At 38.8% G+C, this 22,431-nt stretch overlaps 1 protein-coding gene across 3 annotated transcripts in view; it reads right to left on the bottom strand.

Annotated features, from left to right (window-relative positions):
* Window positions 1–22,431, bottom strand: part of RPS6KC1 (ribosomal protein S6 kinase C1) — a 232,740-nt gene that overhangs the window by 20,914 nt on the left and 189,395 nt on the right. For all 3 annotated transcript variants that reach the window (XM_032637882.1, XM_032637891.1, XM_032637899.1), the window contains 2 exons: window positions 14,130–15,725; window positions 13,769–13,858 (listed from right to left, as the gene is read on the bottom strand). In XM_032637882.1, the coding sequence (XP_032493773.1) occupies window positions 13,769–13,858; window positions 14,130–15,725 (1,686 nt within the window). The remainder of the gene's footprint in view (window positions 1–13,768; window positions 13,859–14,129; window positions 15,726–22,431) is intronic.

The raw sequence follows: 22,431 nt of genomic DNA on the forward strand, positions 1-22,431 counted from the left end.
AAGAACTAGGTTCACTGGTTTTTATGCTGCTTTGAAATCCCTCACAATTTTCTGTCAGAGTCCTTAACAGGTAGATAATGACCAACATACTGCTTCAAATGTGGATGCTACAGTGTCTGACGAGCACCGGTCTGAATGTCAGGCAACAAAGACAGTAGCAAGAGACCCAAGCAGGCCCTAAAGTTAATTTAGTTCCCATTTTCAGTCGGCTCGCTTTCTGGTCCAGGATGCGGGATGCACCATGTGGCACCTGATATAACTGCTGGTGACACCCTAGCACCATCAACCTTAGTCTACTTCATTCACTCCCCATTTCTTTTCCCATCTTTCCTCGATCTTCCCCTCTTCTTTCTTCCACTGACAGCCTGCTTCTTTTCCCCTCACCTCATTCTCTTTTTCCTCCCCACTCTTGGCTATCATTGGTTAAGCTTTCTAATGGCACTTGGGCCTAAAGAAACTACTGATCCCATCTAAGAAAAACTGCTTCTGAAAGTCTGAAGACAACTAGCCTGAATGTCATCTTTAATCTGACTGGGCTAATAAAGAAGGATAGCAACTCTGAAAAGTTAATTTTTTTCTCATGGAAATCTGGAAAAAAGACACTGAACAAGTTTTAAATCCATCCCCTTAACAGTGCAGCTTGAACCACTTCAAAATGACTTTATATTAAGGATTCATTGATTAATGTGAAACTGACATCATGACCAACTGTCCTTGATTTTAATAGATGACTCTGAACTATAACAAAGAGTTCTATATTTAGATAAGATACAAGGAAGAACTTCCTAAGGGCTCAGGAAACTTAAATATTGGAACTGGAAGAAGATACTTATATAATTTCTTCTTTAGGGTTTTGAAACAGAATTTCACTTTCTTTTTTTCTTTTTTTTCTTTTTTTTTTTTTTTGCGGTACGCGGGCCTCTCACTGTTGTGGCCTCTCCCGTTGCAGAGCACAGGCTCCAGACACGCAGGCTCAGTGGCCATGGCTCATGGGCCTAGCCGCTCCGCAGTATGTGGGATGTTCCCGGACCGGGGCACGAACCCGTGTCCCCTGCATCGGCAGGCTGACTCTCAACCACTGTGCCACCAGGGAAGCCCTCACTTTCTTTTAATAATCAGAATGAAAGATTTTGATTGTCTTTTCAACATCCCTTATAGTTCAATAATTCTTAGATTAAAAATTTAAAGATATACCTTGAAATTGCATTGCCAAAAAGAAGACTGAGGTTGTGTGGCTGTCAAAACCAATACTCTAAAACTGCTTTACTTGCAAAATCTATATAAAATTTTAAGCATAAACCAAGAGTACTGATTCATATATAAAACTACATGATAGCTACTACAAACACCAGGTGAACGGTCAGGTATGTTGTGTCAAAAGCAGAGAATATAAAAAAATATCAAATAAATTTGTGAGGGTTCTTTTAAAGTATAACATAGTAAAGCTGAGAAATCCCTTTAAACTCCCTACCTTGAATTTCTTAAATCTCTGGTGGGAAAAAAAGCAGAAAAAAATTTTAAAGGATAAATTCTGCACTGCTTTGTCAATTTTCAAAATATTTTCACTATAAAACCCAATGTATTCAGTCCCCATGCATGCCCCTTCCCCTGACACTACATTCTATATTTGCCGTTTCCAGGGTGGTAAAGCAGTAGTAGCCTTACTCTCCACAAGGACAGCAGGGCTATAAGCATTAAGCAAAGGGATCGGGGGAAAAATAAACTATTCCCTAAGAAAACAAACAAATCCTCAGATTATTCCCACAGAAACTCAAAAAGAGACAGTGATATCAAAGAATCCTGAATTTTTGTCTTTGAGTCAAAGAAATGTATTAACAGGGCTCTAGTTCTGCTACTGTTTGAGCCTGGCTGGGTATTTTAGCTTCTCTGAAAATGAGGACAGCCAGACCTCTAGCATTCTTTCTACCTGTAATTTTACAATCCTGAAAGTGTTTTCAAAAGCACTCATGAGCCTTTCTCCTAACTTCTTCTCCCTCCATTAACCTAAGATGCCCAAAGAGTGGGATTATGCTAAAATGAGCCAGCATTCCACATTCGTCCTTCTTCTCCTTTCTACACACAGCCACGCTTCCTTTCCCTAAGAGACCTGGTGGCAAGCAAAATGAATCAGTGTCACTAAATCTAACCGTTACCATCTTTTAATGTAATGGAGACACAAAATCAGCTCCAGATTAGATTTCAACTCGTCCAAAATTTTTGGAGGACATCAAATATGTGAGAACAGTTTAGTAAAATTCTAGAAATCCCACTTTAGCACTATCAATCCTCATACTCTAACACAATATAGAATTTTATGGATTCATACTAATGATTCAAACTATCATAATTCACAAGTGAATAAACAAGTTTAAATAAAATAATAAAGATACCACAACGTAAAAATGTGCCTTGCCTACCTTTGTTTTACTCACGTTTAACACCTCATAGAACACTCTTCAACAAGCCAGGACATCTCTCAGAAAAATGATGCTGCCTTAGTAACCCATATTGTCAAAGGGCTTGCTAAAACATAGACTAAGAGAGTTTTATAGTCCTATGATAGAGTTTACTAAGTCTCCCTCTTACAGCCAAAAATAATCATGTTAATCTGACCCCAAAACTGTACTATAATAAGCCTTGCTCCTGAAAAGTAAAAGAGCAAAAAAACAGAAAGCCTGGACTCAGGAAACCATAAAGTCTCTATCTGTACAAGAAGTGAAGGGAAAGAAGCAAAGTATACACTCTTAGACTTGAGAAAGTCTGAAAGACACTGGAGAGACCATTCGATCCCAGCATTACTGAGATCATGACAAAAACTATCTACTGGCCCAGGCCCTGCCTTTCAGGGCTATATAGTTTAAGCTACATGGATGTGTCAAAGACATGACTCAGAAATAACTGTAGATAATACTAAAACTATGATGGAAATTGTACAGAGAATTTTAAAAGCTGGAAAATGCATCTCAAACTCAAGTTTTATAAATGAACACCAACCTTCCTATAAAGATCAATCACCCAGCTCAGTGCTGTGACCACCTAGAGGGATGGGATAGGGAGGGTGGGAGAGAGATGCAAGAGGGAGGAGATATGGGGATATATGTATATGAACAGCTGACTCACTTTGTTATAAAGCAGAAACTAACACACCACTGTAAAAAATTATACTCCAATAAAGATGTTAAAGTAAATAAATAAAAAATAAAAACAAAGAAAAAAAAAAAGATGAATCACCTTGCATTTTAAGTAACTGTGAATTCCCAAATTCAGAATTTACTTTTCTTTAAGAGACAATACTGTTATGGTGCTTGATGAATAAGGGAATATGATATTCTACATTTAGCTCTTTGATGGATTTGTTAAGGCACATTTTCAGACTGGTGACATCACTTGATTCTCCACTAAGGGAGACCCACACAAGTCATCACATCCTTCTTCTTACCTCTACTGATCACAACAAATAGCTACCCATCCCCATTCCAAAAATCTTTAGAGACAATTCCATGACCTCCCTCTGGCAGTTATGTTCTACTGTTGCTGTCTTCCTTTCAGGATATGATAGGAAATACAGTAAATTCAGAGTTTTCTTAGAAGAGAATTTCACATATAGAGAATTTCTATTTTAATTTAAAGCAAGTATTTAAATATTTCTCCCAAACTCTCTTCCTTAACTACACTTCTTTAAATAAATAGAATCTTAGATGCCTCATTTCTCTTCACTTTCAAAGTTATAGTAACTATGGAACTGTTATTAAGAGGTCATATAAAACTCAGTGGAAAAGCAACAATTGTTGCAAATCATGTGTTTATATAATGGTCAAATTAAACCAACATTTAGATGTTGAAAGAATTAGTTACATAAACAAACGATAGAGCACTTTATCCAAATATCAGAATGATGGAACAATTTTAAAGCCACAAACCTATAGAATACATTAAAATGAGAGTCAACAGTAAGTATAGTCTCCGGGGGGGGGGGGGGAGGCAATATAGTTTCTAAATGCACAGGGCTTTTTTTCCAAAACAATATTTTAAATTTTGACGTTAAATACCTGATCTTAAGGATTCCAACTCTCTCTTTTTGGGAAAAAAGTAAGAAAAATACATTTGCTTTTAGAATAAAAGAGAGCTCTTTGGTGAATAAGACAATATAAAAATTAAGCCACATTCTTATAAACCTTAAAATTAAGCACCATATACACTTTTATAGTATCAGAAAAAAAGCTGTGGTGTCTAAATTTTCCATAAATTCTGTAAGTGTTCAGTAAGATTTAAAACACTATTACAATTAGTTTGTCAACTTTCTTCCAAGGGAGTCAAGACTTCATTAATGGCCTTAGTTTTTTTTTTTAAGTTTTTTTTTTTTAAATCTGATCTATCATTAGTGACATACTTGGACCAAGGGTAAAAGAACATCTTTCTTCTGCAATGAGCATTCCATGTTAGCTAGAGCATGCAAACATTAGTCCTGTGTTCCTACACAGTCTTTCCCTGCAGCATCTGTTGCTAATTGAAAGGGACTAGAATTACAAAATTTGAGTCAATTTCTCTCACCAGCTCTTGCTGTGTATAAAGATTTTCTATGCAGGGGCTGAGCATTAGTCTTCCACTACAGCTGATGACTAAAGAGCTAAGAGAAAGAAACACAGAAGAAAGCATTTCTTTTTTCTTTATATATCCAACAATACATGGAACTAAACTGTAAGAAGAGGGACAGCTAAGCATATCTTATGTTAGCTTGGTAAATTACAATTCTGTAAACATAACTATTCACCTATAAAGTCTATTAATGTCCTAGTTAACCAATTGTATATGTCTTCTGCTTGGACAGTCTCTTCTTTTTATACACATCTTCAAAAGTAACTGTCAATATTAAACCAATTATGCCTTATTTCTAGCTCCTAGGCATAGTACCTGGCACATAGAAGGCACTTAATAAATGTTTGTTGAACAACTATCTCCATCTTGTGTTTTGTAGCACAGTGCAATCAAAACACCTCCAAAGGCCTCACTCATCACATGCATTTTAAGTCTACTGAGCACAGAGATCTACCTCAAGTCCTTCTGCACCTTTACATGTGGTAGGCCAGAAAGTTTTCAACATTATCTAAAGCACACTCTGGCTGCTGGCTGAAACGCAAGAATGGAGGTGATGATGGTGGCTTAAAATGGGGTGGTCTAGTGGACACCTTCCGGGGCTCCCCTCTGCAGGGCACAATGACTGCTACAGTTTGTCCTGGCACGGGTGGCATGCGGTAAAGAAAAGAAGCTGGAAAGCCCTGGGAGGAGGAAGACAGGACTGGGAGATAAATCAAGGTTTCCCCTGTCCCTGTTCAATGGAAGGAATCTAGACACACAATTACATGAAATGTGCTCCAATGGGTAAGCTGGCGATAACATCTGAGTAACTCTAGAGCCTGGAATCTGCATTTCCTAGCCCATCCTTTCAAATGGGCATTTTGCTCCTTTTTTCTTATTTTATATTTATATTTATATAGTTCTATTGACATTTCAGAAAATGCTGGCTGCCCAGTTATCTGTTCCACATTCCATAAAGTCCTTCAACATCGTACTCAATCGATGATTCAAATGCCTTATTGGTCGAGTAGAGAATATGAACTGTTTAAAAGTTGCTGGTATCACATTGTTCTAACTCATGAGAGTGTTATCAGGGAAGACCAGCAACAGGGGCGAGCACTTTCCAGAGGGGAGAACCTGCAGCAGCTGGGGCTCAGCGCTCCTGCACACGCCCCCCACGGTGCTGGGAGAGAGGCGGTGCTGCCCCCCTTCCACACGCGTGCCTTCCTGGCTCATCCCAGTCTCTAGGCTTGCTTCCTGCTGCCACCACATGACTAATTCAGTTGGTTTTCAGGTAATCAAATTATATGAAAGCCGGGGCCTTGGGTTGTACTGCGGAGACTTGAACGTAAGTACTAATTCAGGCGAGGTTTAACCAAATTCTGCTTCTCCCACTACGCAGCTTTTAATTCCTCGTTGTCGTGGTGACCTGGCAACCATGTTCTGAGCTTTCCTGCAATTATCTGCACAACTTGGGTCAAAGATCCTTGATTTAACTAGATTCAGCATTCCAGAGCCAAAAATTACTTGTTCGAGGAAGTTTATAGGTATCGTTACTATACAGTTTCTTGTGAGATAAACTAAGAAACAGGCAACTACCATATGACTTCTGGCTGACCGATTATAATTCTGAGCTCTATACAATCTCGCTTACTCTCACCCTGCGTTTCTGGTAGGAAAAAAACCAATAGCATGCTCCATTTTCCATTGATCATATCACAACTCCATTCTGAATAGCCATCGGGTGTCACAGTGTTACCCAACCAAAGCCATTACAGTTGATTGATGAGAAGAAGGCTAACTGAAAATTGTGAAAATGACAGGCGCAGTTTTCTCTCTCTCCCCGCTGCTCTGTTGCTGTGTTAGGCAGGCAGAGCTACATGCACTGCTATTAACGGAGCTTCAGGAATTCTATTTGCTTTATCACCAATTTTTTAAAACCTTAGCATTTCTAAACATTTATTTGAAGGAAGTAATTATGAATAATTTAGAAGGAGTCAGCCCTGGTTACTTCCTGGAGATTCAAACTGACAAGATTTTACATGGTATAAAAACTGATGATTTGGTCAAAGTAGCTAGCCAATAGTTTTGGTACATAATGTTGAACTCAGCATTACATCTTCTTTGTTAAATACCACAGGTAAAAGATAGTTCACTTTCTTCTTTATAATAATATGGTGGTGAGACCAATTAACTGAACAGTTGCCAAAAATCCATTTAGACCTTAAAATTAAGAAGCATTACACTGCAGCTATTACTTAAAACATTGTAAGTATCTAACCTTGAGCTCCTCTTCTAAAACAAATTTGTCCAAGATCATAAAGAAAAAGATGCAGAGTAAATAAGAAGTTAAAATTAACTTCCTTTGAATAATCTAAAGCTTGAAGTAAACCCCCTATTCCCCAATATCAGGTAGTACTAGGAAATGTACAGAGAGATTGTTTTATACAGGAGGGGTGAAATACAGTATCAATTCTTTCACCCTTATCAATTCTCTAGTTCTAACAGCTCAAGAATTTCTTCCCATGAGAGGTATTAATGTGTTATTCACTAAGGTGCCGAATAACAAGGACTGAATACTCTGCTATTACTCTGTCTCATTCTCACCACTAGAGACAAATCACATTCTGGCCTGATGAGAAGTATGGTTTCAGAATGGGTCTATTTCAACATGGAGTGACCTTAATGCAGAGGTGAAGGTGACTGGCCCATTTTTAGGGGGTTTGTGAGGACTCCAGGATATACCCTACCTAGGGATGGATCCCAAGGTTTCAGACCCTCAAACATGTATAAAGTAAGCCTTTAATCTTCTTTCCATCAGAAGGGTCTTGCCCTTCTGGACAAGGTTAAGACTTGACTTGAACCTCTTTTTGCTTAGCCTAATATACTCACGGCACAAGCTTCATCAGTATACAGGGATGGAGTGCAGCAGGGAATTTTCCTCAGTGTAAAATTTCCGCTATTCTATGGCAAAATTGAAAAGATACTGGTTCTCTCAAAGAAGACGTAGAGTTAGTTATATAACATTAGGAACTAAAGGCAAAAGATTAAAAGTACTTGCTAATCATTCAAGGAAAACATTAAAACATTTACTATGTACATGGGAGCTACTGTTGAAGTTTTGCTTAAGGGTAAATCAAACAAAACAGTTCCTGTTTGAAACATAACATTTAAATATTAACCACAAATATTTCATTCTTTTAAAATTATTTCTATAGCTCCCTGTTGCCTTTTTCTTCCTTCTCCTTTGGCGGGGGTGGGCGGGGGGAGACTGGACCAGGGATGTAGCCATATTTCCTGGTTATAACATTATTATTTCAAAATATACATCTATATTCAGCTTCTTTCTCTAGCAACTTCATTCACGTGCCTAAAATGAGATTCCTCACGCATGGTGAAGTTACCCAGGACCCAGAAATTCTCAGATCTAAATGATTCTTTCTTCTTTTAAACAAACATCTTTGTTTGTTAAAAATCTTGTCATTTAAATTTCACCCTACTCAAAAGTTGTCTTGGCTTTTTTCCTGCAAATGAAAACAGTTTCCATAAATTCCTCATTTCCATATTATATACTTTATGTGCAAACTATAAATGAGTAAAAAGAGAATACTTAGAAAGTCCTCCAAGTGAAATAATTTTTTTAACCTTACTGATGTTAGACAGGAAATCAGTATTTATTTCTCGGCAGAAAAGTTTTTGCCCTTAATAAGATGGACTTGAATTTTGATATCTGTGATCTTCTTAATATTCAACAAATCTGTTTCGGATAGATATATGATAAAGCAAATATTATAGGATGTTAATTGCAGAATCTAGGTGATGGGTAAATATGGGTGTACAATTCTTCCGACTTTTCTGTACGCTTGAAATTTTTCAAAATAAAATGTTAAGAAAAAAGTTCTTAAAAATCTATTTTACTACTGGTAAATTAAGGCCTAAAAAGTCTTAAATAACTTGCCCAATGTCATGCAATGAGTTAATGGCTGATGTTAGAAAAATATTGTTTTGGTAATTCTCAATTTCATCGTAACATTCTAAATCTTAAACCTACGATGCCCTCATGGTATTTTTAGACCATCCATGGTCTGAGTCCTAGATCTAATTATCAAATACATAACTATCACACAGAGCACCATGCTTAAAAAGCAACTAATCGTGTGTAAAGCATGCGTATGAAGAAAGGCAGGGGAGACTACGCCCCAAAAGTATATTCATGGATTATTTGATAAAGTCAGGCTGGAAGAGCAAAGAGTAGTAGTAAATAAATGTTATGCTCTAAAACTGAATTTTGCAGAGAGTTATCAGCATGATTTTTCTATGTTTCACTTTTCACCGTCAGCTGTGAGCTGTTTCCAAGTGTGAAATCGCCTAAGAGAGGAAGCAAAGCTGTCATTTGACATCTGGGAGCGTGGAGATTGGGCTGCGGTAAAAAGCACTTTGGACTTCTTCAATTTACACACATATTCACCTATAAATTCTCAAGTGTGAAAAGTATTCAATGAGAAATATCAATGTAAATTTCAAGCATTTATAAAGGCTCATAATCGGGTGGAAACTAAAGGTGAAGGACACACTCATAGGACACCATATCAACTTGTTAAGACTAAATGGGAAACTTAAGTGATTATGTTAGCATAATAACTAACATATAAACAATTTTATTCACTTGTCTTAGATTGCATATTAAACTTTCAAATCCAGTCTTTTGTGTTTTATGTGCTTAATAAGTTCTATTTTCTAGCTGCTTTTTTATGATGAGAGACGAGACTGCTAAGAAAAAAATACTGGTAAAAGAAAAAATAAATGCTTTCTTGACATTTTATTTTTCCTTTATATATACTTAAAATACTATAAAAAAATTTATTCTATATTATGATAAGTTAATAGTTCCAATGATAAAGCACATTAAATCTTCTAAATACATGTGTGTTTGTGTGTATATACAAATTGAAATAAAATCAGTAACTTCAAGGAAGTCCTCTGGAGAAGAATAACCAATTAATTCCAGTTATTCTATAATTCTCCAGATTATTCTATAATCTCTCATAACAAAAAAATAGAAGAATCTGTCTAAACATCTCTCAATAAAATATCTAAAACTCTCCTCATATGGAAACTAGACAGTGTTATATTTATATCGTCATGCTATACAATCTATTCCCACTTTGGGGACTATTTCTTTGCTCTTTCTTTCCTGAACTCCGTTCTGTGTTTCTGTGGTATGAAAGGAACCCATTTACCATGAATGATGTTTATTTAAAATAAAACCTTTCGAGAGAATCATCCTAGATAATCTAAGGATACAAAGTGAACCTAAAAGGAACGGCTTCTACTTTGAAAACAGGGCTGGGTTTGATCAGTGAATTCGTATTCTCAAGACCCTCTTGATGGGTCTGCAGCTGCAGCCATTTATTTGCTGGCTTTTTCACAGATGTAGACAGAGAAAAAGCTCCATGGTTTTTGTCTTTTTGTTGTTGGATTTATTTTCCTTAATATAAAAAAGTGGCAACTTTTTTAAAAAAGTTCTTCATTTCACTGTAGAAACTTGTGAACATCGGACATCCCTGGTAGTATACATCGTTGAAATGACTATGACTTTTAAAATCTAAGATCGCAAAGTTGGCAGAAACTACACTTAAATAACAGAAGGTGATCATTTGCATTTCAAAATTTATCTGTCTTGCTTTTCCCCTCAATTAGACCAAAACATGTTGATTCACAGGTTTCTGTGTGTGTGTTTTCTTTTTTAAACTTATTTATAGAGCAGAATAATGGCCCCCCTGCTAGTTTGGCATTTGCTCAAGTTTCTGTCCATGTAAATCGAATCTGTTACTGGAAATTTTTCTCAAAATATAAAGGCACATCATCCACAAGATAAAAAGATACACTGCTGATATTATAAAGTACAGGGCAGGTGGATAATGTTTTTAGGACAAATGTGTGATAAGGATTCCCAGGAGGGAGGCGTGGTAGGGGTAGAGGTTGCATGCTGTTCAAACAGAAGTGAATCGTTCTCATCATAATCTTGTGACAACTTTACTTTCTAACCAAACATCAGCTGCTTAACATGCTTTAGAGTTACTTGGACAAAAATACTAAGGTTAGAGTTGGGAAACAGGAGGGCAAGGGGATGTAGGAGGAGAATTACTTCAACCCTTAGTATTGCAAAGGACAGATCAAAAGATGGCTTAGTACTCTATGTCCCCGTGTGTTCATTGATTTGTGATTTTTAAGCATTGAAACATTAGCTTCTTATCATTGCTCCCACCCCTTTGAGAAGAGGAGCAAAGTCTACTTGTATTTCTATCAGTAGCACTGCTATTCAGTTTTAAAACAAACAGTAATTCACAAATTTTTGTTCCAATTCCCCTTGCATTATAAGCAATGGGCAGGAGTACACACACCTAACTGAGTTCTGCAACTCTAGGTTTAAGACCATCTAAATTAGAACACCAGCATCACTTTTCAATTAAGGTCATTATCGATTGAGTTTTATACTGTTGATAAAACAAATTAATAGACCCAAGGAATGGAGAGACTTCCCACATTGTTCAATGCATGCCACAATACTAGAACACTTTTGTAACTCACAAAGCTTGAAAGTACAATTCTTTTATGCAAATAATTAAAACAAAGCCCTTCTTCAGACTACAGCTTTTTGCAAATGTTAGTGAAGGACAACCTGGACGACGACAGCAAAAATCCATTAATGGTAGACTGCCACCTGCTGGTAAACTACGAGAATTGTGATTTCTGGGAAAAGGCTTAAAAATTAGAAGTTGGAAACTGATCGCTATTAAATTCAGTACACAAAACTGCATTTCAGTACACAAAGTTGAAAGTATGTATTTGCTGATGTATGCAGTATGGTTTTATTCCACATATATTATAATTCTCAGGAGGTCACATGCTATGAAGGTTAAAGTGAACATGCCTACAGTTTGAAGAAAAATAATCTGCTAGAAAGCCAAAGTACAACCTTACAGATAGTTTTCAACAAGAAAGTAAGAAGAAAAATAGGAAAAAAAGAGTCAGTTATAAACATTAAACTGCCCCATAAACATTTGGTTTTGATGTGAGGTTTATACTGCACTTGACTTCAGGATTTAACAGGTTTTACTTCAAAGAACTCCCAGATTTAATTTTGATCCTAAAACCCTGAAATTCATTATAATTAACATATATTTATTTACATACATTGGTACCTAAAATGTTATTTATAATCAGATTAGAAAGGGGAAGGGTCTGTTAAAAAATAAACCAGATAACCATAATAAAGTGATTTCACTATGAAATTTTTTTGTTATCCCATTAACTAAATCATACTAATAAGATTTCAAAAGCCAGCATAATATTATCTATTTGAGAAAGAAAAAAATGTAGGCATGCTCTATCACCCCTAGGAAGAAATAAAATCAAACAATCCTAATTTGGGGGACAAAAGAGGAAAGAAAAGAGTATAACAGTAAGAAGAAAATCTAAATCATTGTTTTCAGAAAATAGTTTTAGTATATTTGCTTTGCTGATTGAAAAACTGTGCTATTTCTCAATACAGAAATAATTCTTAACAATGAAAATGGTAACTAAAAACAATATAGCTCTTTGAATCCTAATTATAATCATTTCCCATTATGCAGGGAAACAATGTTAGCATCAATAATAACGCTGGTTTGCTAGTAAGCATTAAATACTGTATTAATCAACAACTAAGCGTATCATGTCAATACAATCAGTTTGAACCTCCTCTGAAAGCCAGAGGGTGACAAGTGAAGCAACTTTGGCCATTCAAAGAGGCTGAATGCTAGGCAAAAGGTGAACAAACTTTGGATTCAAACACAGCCCCATCTGCACTGATGACAGACAGAAACTAACTCAAATCCAATTCATATGCTTAAGAGACCTATAATTATCAGCAAAGGATCTAACACCCCCAGAAATAAATCTCTAATTTAAAAAAACAGACAATACAGTAAAAGTAAGAGAAACCTGTTGTGTCAAATATTTGGTTATTTCAAAACAAGAAGAATATGCTTCCTAAAATTTCTCAAATATGGAAAGAACTCCTTAAAATCTGCTCTAAAATGCCAGGATGGCACATCACTGAAATCACAACATTGCATTTTTTTTTATTTCAAATTTTATCCATTTTTAGCCTTAGGGATTTTACTCTTTTAGTCATCTACCTCTCACGCAGGGGACAGGGGTTCCAGCCCTGGTCTGGGAAGATCCCACATGCCATGGAGCAACTAAGCCCCTGTGCCACAACTACTGAGGCTGTGTGCCACAATTACTGAAGCCCACCTGCCTAGAGCCCGTGCTCCGCAACAAGAGAAGCCACCACAATGAGAAGCCCACGCACCACAACGAAGAGTAGCCCCCACTCGCCGCAACTAGAGAAAGCTTGAGTGTGGCAACAAAGACCCAACTCAGACAAAAATTAAATAAATAAGTAAGTAAGTAAGTAGACTGTCCTCTGTGACTATGAATGGATAGGCAAATGGATAAGGAAGATGTGGTACATACATACAATGGAATATTACTCAGCCATAAAAAGGAATGAAATTGGGTCATTTGTAGAGACGTGGATGGATCTAGAGACTGTCATACAGAGTGAAGTAAGTCAGAAAGAGAAAAACAAATATTGTATATTAACGCATATATGTGGAATCTAGAAAAATGGTACAGATGAACCGGTTTGCAGGGCAGAAATAGAGACACAGATGTAGAGAACAAATGTATGGACACCAAGGGGGGAAAGTGGCGGGGGCGGGGTGGTGTGATGAATTGGGAGACTGGGATTGACATGTATACACTAATATGTATAAAATGGATAACTAATAAGAACCTGCTGTATAAAAAAATAAATAAAATTCTAAAATTAAAAAAAAATCATCCAATAAAGAGGATACTTAAAGGTCCTTTTAAACACTAAGAAGTTGACATTTCTATGAATTCATGGCCAGTTCTAAGAGAAGTATAAACCCATTTAACATCATATACTAACAGATATACATACACACATATACTATGGATTCTGTAATGAGTTTATCCCCCAAATTGTCTTTTGTAAAGGGTTAAAGAGATAACCAAATCCAACATATTGTCAACTGCTAGTGAAAATACAACTTCAGTAAAGAAATGAGAGCTGCCAAACTACTTTTCCAAGTGAAACATTTTAGGAGATTGCTCTAACCTGGGGCACAGTACATTCTCTCTATGGCATCGCTGTCACAGGAATCTTCAACCTCACTCCACCTGCTAAAATACGTTAGCTGAATGTGTCCTAAAAACAAAACGACAGGAGAAATCAAAACATTTTTCTCTTCCATTTTCTGCAGAAGTGAACTGTAATTACTCCTTTTGTAGCTAAAAACAGTATCATTAAGAATAATGGCATCATTAAGTACTAGAAGCTATTACTGGGGGTGAATTTGCTGCACTGATAATGAAGCTCTAGACAGGAAATGAAGATACTAATTACAAGATAAAACGCCTACTCAGTTAATTGGAAGCAACAGCGAATAAAAAGAAATGCATTTGCAAAAGTTCCTGACCTCTATCATTCAATAAGATGTTGTTTGGGTTCAAATCGCGGCACACAATTCCCTCTCTATGTAAAGCATCAAGGGCTACCACCATTTCAGCTGCCCATCTTTGAATACAGCCCTCTGGGATGTAAAACCTGGAGTTTAGTGCTAATTTTTTATCAAGGTCCTCAAAAATCTGGTGTATTTCCTTGTCTCCTTCTAGTGCTAACCCACTCTCTGCCTTAGTCTCAGAGTCTCTCTGAAATACAGTCGGCTCCTCTTTAGCCAAATCATCAGTTTGATCTGTAAACAGCAGTACTTCTTCAGTTTTTAAAGTGTCTGTATTTACGTTATATTCATTAGCACCTGAGAGTGGGTCAGAAATATGGAATAAGCTTTCTTTTGCGTTGTTTGCTGTTACTGCCGATGCAACCAAGCTAAGTCCTTGAAACTTAGGATCCGAACTGTGTAACAAAGACATGTCTCTCGCATTACTATGATCATCGGCTGCTACAAATAACATCCCAAGATCCCCCTGTGCGTAGTGTTTCTCTGTGATACTATGGGATTTAGGCCCACAGGGATCACTCAGTTCCTCTGTGCCTTTTTCTTCACGTGCTTGGCACTGTTCAGTACTAAGTCTGAGGCATAAAACATCAGGGGTTTCCAACAGTTTACTTTCTATTATGCCTATATTAGTCTGTGTGAACTTAGTAGGTCCCAATGCTGCACCATCTTTCATTGGCTCCAATTCACCAGGCAGATTTACAAGAAGATCAGGCCTTCCTTCATCAGTACCACTGACATCATCAAAAGCAGCATCTTTAAAAGAAATAACCGGGACTGAGTCATCTGAGCCCCTGCTAATGGTGTCATGAGCTATAAACTCTACCTTGCTTTCACTAGTACTAAAACTTCTGGAAGTGCTGTCTCCATCAGAAAGAGTGAAGAATGGTTTCAAAGGCTCTGACTTTAGACTATACAACTTTTCTCCAAAATCAAGTCCTAAGAGTTCACTAGTGCTATCCTTACTATCTATTCTAAAGAATTCCATGGGGCTGTTTTTAGATCTACTGAGGGAATCTGATGTTCTTGGAGAACTAACTGCTTCCAGGCCATCATCTCCAGGAAAGAACTTCAGCTCGTGGGCTGTCAGCTGTGCGCTGGAGCTGTCACTGCCAGCAGCAAGGTGTGCTGGGAAGTTTTCTATAGCTTTGGTATCAGCATCATTCCTTTCAGTCTTTATGAAAAGCTCCTCATTCAAAGACCCTGGTTCAATCTTTTCTTGCCCATATTCATTGCATAATGTTAAATAACTAGTAGTACATTCTTCTTCTGAACTTGAGCCAGAATCTGGCCATTTTGGAGAGCTGTCTTGCCCATCATCATCTTGGTTGCTATCATCTTGAGAGCTTGGAGTAAGACTAGTCTTCAAAGGCAGAATTTTAAGCATGGCTCCACCATCACTTTCTCTGGATTCAAAGCTGCTGCTGTCCTGAGGACTAGATGTTGGCTGTTGCAGTTGAACTTTAGCAAGTGAAGATTTTTTCACTGCTTCGATGTCAAAGCTTTCTTCAGGACTTCTGTTTAGAAACTTACTGATATATGACCAGAGTTTGCCACCTGTGAATAAGCATAACCAAAAAAAAAAAATTAAGAACACCAAATTAATGGTTACTTATTGAAGCCATTAAAAAAACAAAAAGTATTCTAATAATCAATCAAAAGCAAGTCAATGATACCCATTAATGTCAAGTATGCTGTAAGAAGCAATGTAATAAAGTGCCTTCTTGAAGAATAGTCGAGCTTGGATTTGGGATTCACGACAACAAAGAGTCTAAATAAAATTTTTGCAATGAAAAGAAAACTAAATAACTAACTAAAATGCTTTCTTGTTATTGCTGACTGGTGAGTACAGTTTCAAGCATATCTCCTAATATCAATTATTTTTTAAATGACAACCTATTTCTTCCTTTGAAGAGAAACTGGTTATAACAAATAATAATGTGAAATTTCACAGCTAAAATTCTACTTTAAAGTTAAACATAATTTACTCTAGAAACATCTATGTTCTGCTCTGTTTATTAATAATTTTTTCAAGCATGGCCACCAAAGCTCTACTGACTAGAAACAGTATTACAAAAAAAATAGTTAAATTTGATTCAGAAATCTTAAAAACAGTAATTGTGGGAGCATACTTTGTAAAGATATAACTATTGCTCCCAAAAATAGGAAATAATACATCAAAAATGAAACCCTGTACTAACAAGGAGGAAGCAATTATTTTCAGCATTTTTTTTTTTTTTTTTTTTTTGGCGGTACGCGGGTCTCTCACTGTTGTGGCCCCTCCCGTTGCGGAGCACAGGCTCCGGACGCGCAGGCTCAGTGGCCATGGCTCACGGGCCCAGCCGCTCCGCGGTATGTGGGATCTTCCCGGACCTGGGCACGAACCTGCGTCCCCTGCATCGGCAGGCGGATTCCCAACCACTGCACCACCAGGGAAGCCCTCAGCACATTTTTCAATGTCATTATTAAACATCATATACCAAGGGGAACTAAATCTCAGGGGAAATAACCACTGACAGCCAATTATATGTGTAAAAAGGTCAGTGGAAGCATCCAAAATATCTTTCTCTCCTTGGCATTTCATTTCATTTCGAGGAACTCAATAAATATATAAAGCGCCCAATACTGTGCCCAGCACAGAGTAATGCTATAAAGGGTAACTGCCATAATATTAGTCCTAGGATACTCAGACATCTTCTAGCAGTGATCTAGTTAACAATCTTATCCAATCTTGATAATAATTAGTGGTATAGAACATTGTGGTGTTTAACTTCCCTCTTGCTTCTTCTTAGCTAACTCTCTGTCATCACTAGGTTATACTCGGTGTCTCATATTTCTCCATATTCAAACTAAAGTTTAAAGATTCATATATGGCTTTGAAATTCACTCACGCACACACAAAAGAAGCTATGCATCGATTCCATCTTTTTTGATTCTTTTGACAACAATAACCACATTCCTCTTATCACAAATACCTCCACTGTGGCATACTAACAGTAATGCCTGCCCTGAAGCTGGGGTTCTTGTATGCAGTCCAAATAAAATGACGTATATTGTTCAACTGTCCTACTGTGAGGACAGGACTAAGTCTTTTTCATCTTTATACATCTACTGCCTATACAGTGTGCAGGACATGATAGGCATTCACTCAATGCTTGTTAACTCAAATCATAACTTATCAGAATGGGATACGCCATCACAAAGGAGACACTATCTATAGCTGTAAAGTTCCAGTGATCAGCAAGGAACAGAACCTAGTAGAGTTCTAAGAAAAGTTGCATTCATTCTTAGGCTAATTCAACCTGGATGAGCTGCTCAAATCTAAAATTGAATGTGCTTAAATTCTTTATTTTTGCTCTCCAAATCACTTCTTCTTTCTGACTTCAGAGCTACTGAGGCACAAAAACTTGGACTATTTTCTCTCCTTTGTTCTTCCTATATCTGACAAGTTTCCAAGTCCTATAAGATCTACCCATGTTTCCCACAGTCTTCCTCTTCTTTTAATTCCTTTGACCACTCTGTGTTTCTTGGAATAATGTTATAGCTACAACTAGACCACTACTTTCAGTCCTTCCTGTATCACTCTATCATACTAACTGCTGCCCAAGTAATCTTCCATTTTAGCACAGATCTTATAATGTCATTTCTCCAAGAACCCAAACCCTACCCCCACCCCACCCACCTACTGAATGTTGTACCAACTCCATATAGGCATTTGGACCCTTAGTAATACAGTATCAACCCATAATTTGTTCCTCTCCCTCAACTCATCACACATTTCACCTGAATAGAATTTCTCCACATATAACCCATGCTGGGCTTTTGCTCAAACTATACCTACCACTTAGAACTGTCTTTCCTATTAGTTTCCCCAATATCTGCTTGTCAAAATCCTACCTATTCTTGGGGGGACCTTGAAGATGGCGGAAGAGTAAGACGCGGAGATCGCCTTCCTCCCCACGGATACACCAGAAATACATCCACACGTGGAACAACTCCTACAGAACTCCTACTGAAGTCTGGCAGAAGACCTCAGACCTCCCAAAAGGCAAGAAACTCCCCACGTAACTGGGTAGGGCAAAAGAAAAAACAGAGACAAAAGAATAAGGGCGGCACCTGCACCAGTGGGAGGGAGCTGTGAAGGAGGAAAAGTTTCCACACACTAGGAAGCCCCTCCGCGGGCGGAGACTGCGGGAGGCAGAGGGGGTTGTTTCGGGACCGCGGAGTAGTGCACAGCGACGGGTGCGGAGGGCAAAGCGGGGAGATTCCTGCACAGACGATCGGTGCCGACCAGCACTCACCAACCCGAGAGGCTTGCTGCTCACCCACCGGGGCGGGCGGGGCTGCGAGCTGAGGCTCGGGTTTTGGTTTTGGACGGAGCTCAGGGAGAGGACTGGGGTTGGCGGCTTGAACATAGCCTGAAGGGGTTAGTGCACCACGACTAGCCGGGAGGGAGTTCGGGGAAAAGCCTGCACCGGCCGAAGAGGCAAGAGACTTTTTCTTCCCTCTTAAGTCTCCTGGTGCGCGAGGAGAGAGGGGTTTAAGAGCGCTGCTTAAAGGAACTCCAGAGACGGGCGCGAGCCGCGGCTGAGGGCGCGAGCCCCCGAGACGGGCGGCGAGCCGCGGCTGAAAGCGCAAACCCCAGAGACGGGCGCGAGCCGCGGCTGAGGGCGCGAGCCCCCGAGACGGGCGCAAGCCGCGGCTGAAAGCGCAAACCCCAGAGACGGGCGCGAGCCGCGGCTAAAACCGCGGACCCCAGAGACGGGCGGGAGACGCTAAGGCTGCTGCTGCCGCCACCAAGGGGCCTGTGTGCGAGCACAGGTCACTCTCCACACCCCTCTTCCGCGGAGCCTGTGCAGCCCGCCACTGCCAGGTTCCCGGGATCCAGGGACAACTTCCCCGGGAGTACGCACGGCGGGTCTCAGGCTGGTGCAACATCACGCCGGCCTCTGCCGCAACGTCACGCTGCCTCTGCAGCCGCAGGCCCGCCCCGCACGTAGTGCCCCTCCTACCCCCATCCCCCAACCCCCGGCCTGAGTGAGCCGGAGGCCCCGAATCAGCGTCCCGTCTGAGCGAAAAAACAGACGCCCTCCAGCGACCTACACGCAGAGGCAGGGCCAAATCCAAAGCTGAGCTCCTGTGAGCTGTGAGAACAAAGAAGAGAAAGGGAAATCTCTCCCAGCAGCCACAGAAGCAGCGGATTAAAGCTCACAATCAACTTGATATACCCTGCATCTGTGGAATACCTGAATAGACAAGGAATGATCCCAAATTGAAGAGGTGGAATTAGGAGCGAAATCTATGATTTTTTTTCCCTTTTCCTCTTTTTGTGAAGGTGTACGTGTATGCTCCTGTGTGACATCTAGTCTGTATACTCTAGCTTCCACCATTTGTCCTAGGGCTCTATCCGTCCATGACTTTTTTTTAAAAATTCTTTTTCTTAATAATTTAAGTTTAATTGTAATAACTTTATTATACTTTACCTTCGTTCTTTCTTTCTTTCCTTCCTTCCCTCCCTCCTTTAGGACAACGAATCACCCCAAATTGAGGAGGTGGTCTCAGGGAGCAGGATTTATGATTTTTCCCCCTTTACCTCTTTTTGTGAAGGTGTATGTGTATGCTTCTGTGTAAGATTTTCTCTGTATAGCTTTGCTTCCAACATTTGTCCTAAGGTTCTATCCGTCCCTTTTTTTTTTTCTAAATATTTTTTAATTCAATAACTATATTATACTTTATTTTATTTTTACTGTATCATCTTTCTTTCTGTCTTTTTTTCCTTCTTTCCCTCCTTCCTTCCTTCCTCCCTCCCTCCCTCCTTTCTTTCCTTCTTTGCTTCTTTCTTCCTTCCTTCCTTTCCTCCTTTCCTTCTTTCTTTCCTCATACTTCTACTAATTCTCTCTACTTTTTCTCCCTTTTATTCTGAGCCGTGTGGATGAAAGGCTCTTGGTGCTCCAGCCAGGAGTCAGGGCTCTGCCTCTGAGGTAGGAGAGCCAACTTCAGGTCACTGGTCAACAAGAGACCTCCCAGCTCCACATAATATTAAACAGGGAAATCTCCCAGAGACCTCCATCTTAACACCAGCACCCAGCTTCACTCAACGACCAGCAAGCCACAGTGCTGGACAACCTATGCCAAACAACTAGCAAAACAGGAACACAACCCCACCCATTAGCAGAGAGGCTGCCTAAAATCATAATAAGGCCACAGACACCCCAAAACACACCACCAGACGTGAACCTGCCCACTAGAGAGACAAGATCCAGCCTCATCCAGCACAACACAGGCACTAGTCCCCTCCACCAGGAAGCCTACACAACCCACTGAAACAACCTTAGCCACTGGAGACAGACATCAAAAACAACGGGAACTACGAACCTGCAGCCTGCAAAAAGGAGACCCCAAACACAGTAAGATAAGCAAAATGAGAAGACAGAAAAACACACAGCAGATGAAGGAGCAAGATAAAAACCCACCAGACCTAACAAATGAAGAGGAAATAGGCAATCTACCTGAAAAAGAATTCAGAATAATGATAGTAAGGATGATCCGAAATCTTGGAAGTAGAATGGACAAAATGCAAGAAACAGTTAACAAGGACCTACAAGAACTAAAGATGAAACAAGCAACGATGAACAATGCAATAAATGAAATTAAAATCACTCTAGATAGGATCAATAGCAGAATAACTGAGGCAGAAGAACGGATAAGTGACCTGGAAGATAAAGTAGTGGAAATAACTACTGCAGAGCAGAATAAAGAAAAAAGAATGAAAAGAACTGAGGACAGTCTCAGAGACCTCTGGGACAACATGAAACGCACCAACATTCGAATTATAGGGGTTCCAGAAGAAGAAGAAAGAAAGAAAGGGACTGAGAAAATATTTGAAGAGATTATAGTTGAAAACTTCCCTAATATGGGAAAGGAAATAGTTAATCAAGTCCAGGAAGCACAGAGGGTCCCATACAGGATAAATACAAGGAGAAACACGCCAAGACACATATTAATCAAACTGTCAAAAATTAAATACAAAGAAAGCATATTAAAAGCAGCAAGGGAAAAACAACAAATAACACACAAGGGAATCCCCATAAGGTTAACAGCGGACCTCTCAGCAGAAACCCTACAAGCCAGAAGGGAGTGGCAGGACATACTGAAAGTGATGAAGGAGAATAGCCTGAAACCAAGACTACTCTACCCAGCAAGGATCTCATTCACATTTGATGGAGAAATTAAAACCTTTACAGACAAGCAAAAGCTGAGAGAGTTCAGCACCACCAAACCAGCTTTACAACAAATGCTAAAGGAACTTCTCTAGACACGAAACACAAGAGAAGGAAATGACCTATAGTAGCGAACCCAAAACAATATATAAAATGGAAATAGGAACATACATATCGATAATTACCTTAAATGTAAATGGACTAAATGCTCCCACCAAAAGACACAGATTGGCTGAATGGATACAAAAACAAGACCCTTATATATGCTGTCTACAAGAGACCCACTTCAGAACTAGAGACACATACAGACTGAAAGTAAGGGGATGGAAAAAGATATTCCATGCAAATGGAAACCAAAAGAAAGTTGGAGTAGCAATTCTCATATCAGACAAAATAGACTTTAAAATAAGGACTATTAAAAGGGACAAAGAAGGACACTACATAATGATCAAGGGATCGATCCAAGAAGAAGATATAACAATTGTAAATATTTATGCACCCAACATAGGAGCACCTCAATACATAAGGCAAATACTAACAACCATAAAAGGGGAGATCAACAGTAACACATTCATAGTAGGGGACTTTAACACCCCACTTTCACCCATGGACAGATCATCCAAAATGAAAATAAATAAGGAAACACAAGCTTTAAATGATACATTAAACAAGATGGACTTAATTGATATTTATAGGACACTCCATCCAAAAACAACAGAATACACATTTTTCTCAAGTGCTCATGGAACATTCTCCAGGATAGATCATATCTTGGGTCACAAATCAAGCCTTGGTAAATTTAAGAAAACTGAAATTGTATCAAGTATCTTTTCCGACCACAACGCCATGAGACTAGATATCAATTACAGGAAAAGATCTGTAAAAAATACAAACACATGGAGGCTAAACAATACACTACTTAATAATGAAGTGATCACTGAAGAAATCAAAGAGGAAATAAAAAAATACCTAGAAACAAATGACAATGGAGACACAACGACCCAAAACCTATGGGATGCAGCAAAAGCAGTTCTAAGGGGGAA

Source organism: Phocoena sinus, chromosome 1, assembly GCF_008692025.1.
Source record: "Phocoena sinus isolate mPhoSin1 chromosome 1, mPhoSin1.pri, whole genome shotgun sequence".
Classification (NCBI taxonomy): domain Eukaryota; kingdom Metazoa; phylum Chordata; class Mammalia; order Artiodactyla; family Phocoenidae; genus Phocoena; species Phocoena sinus.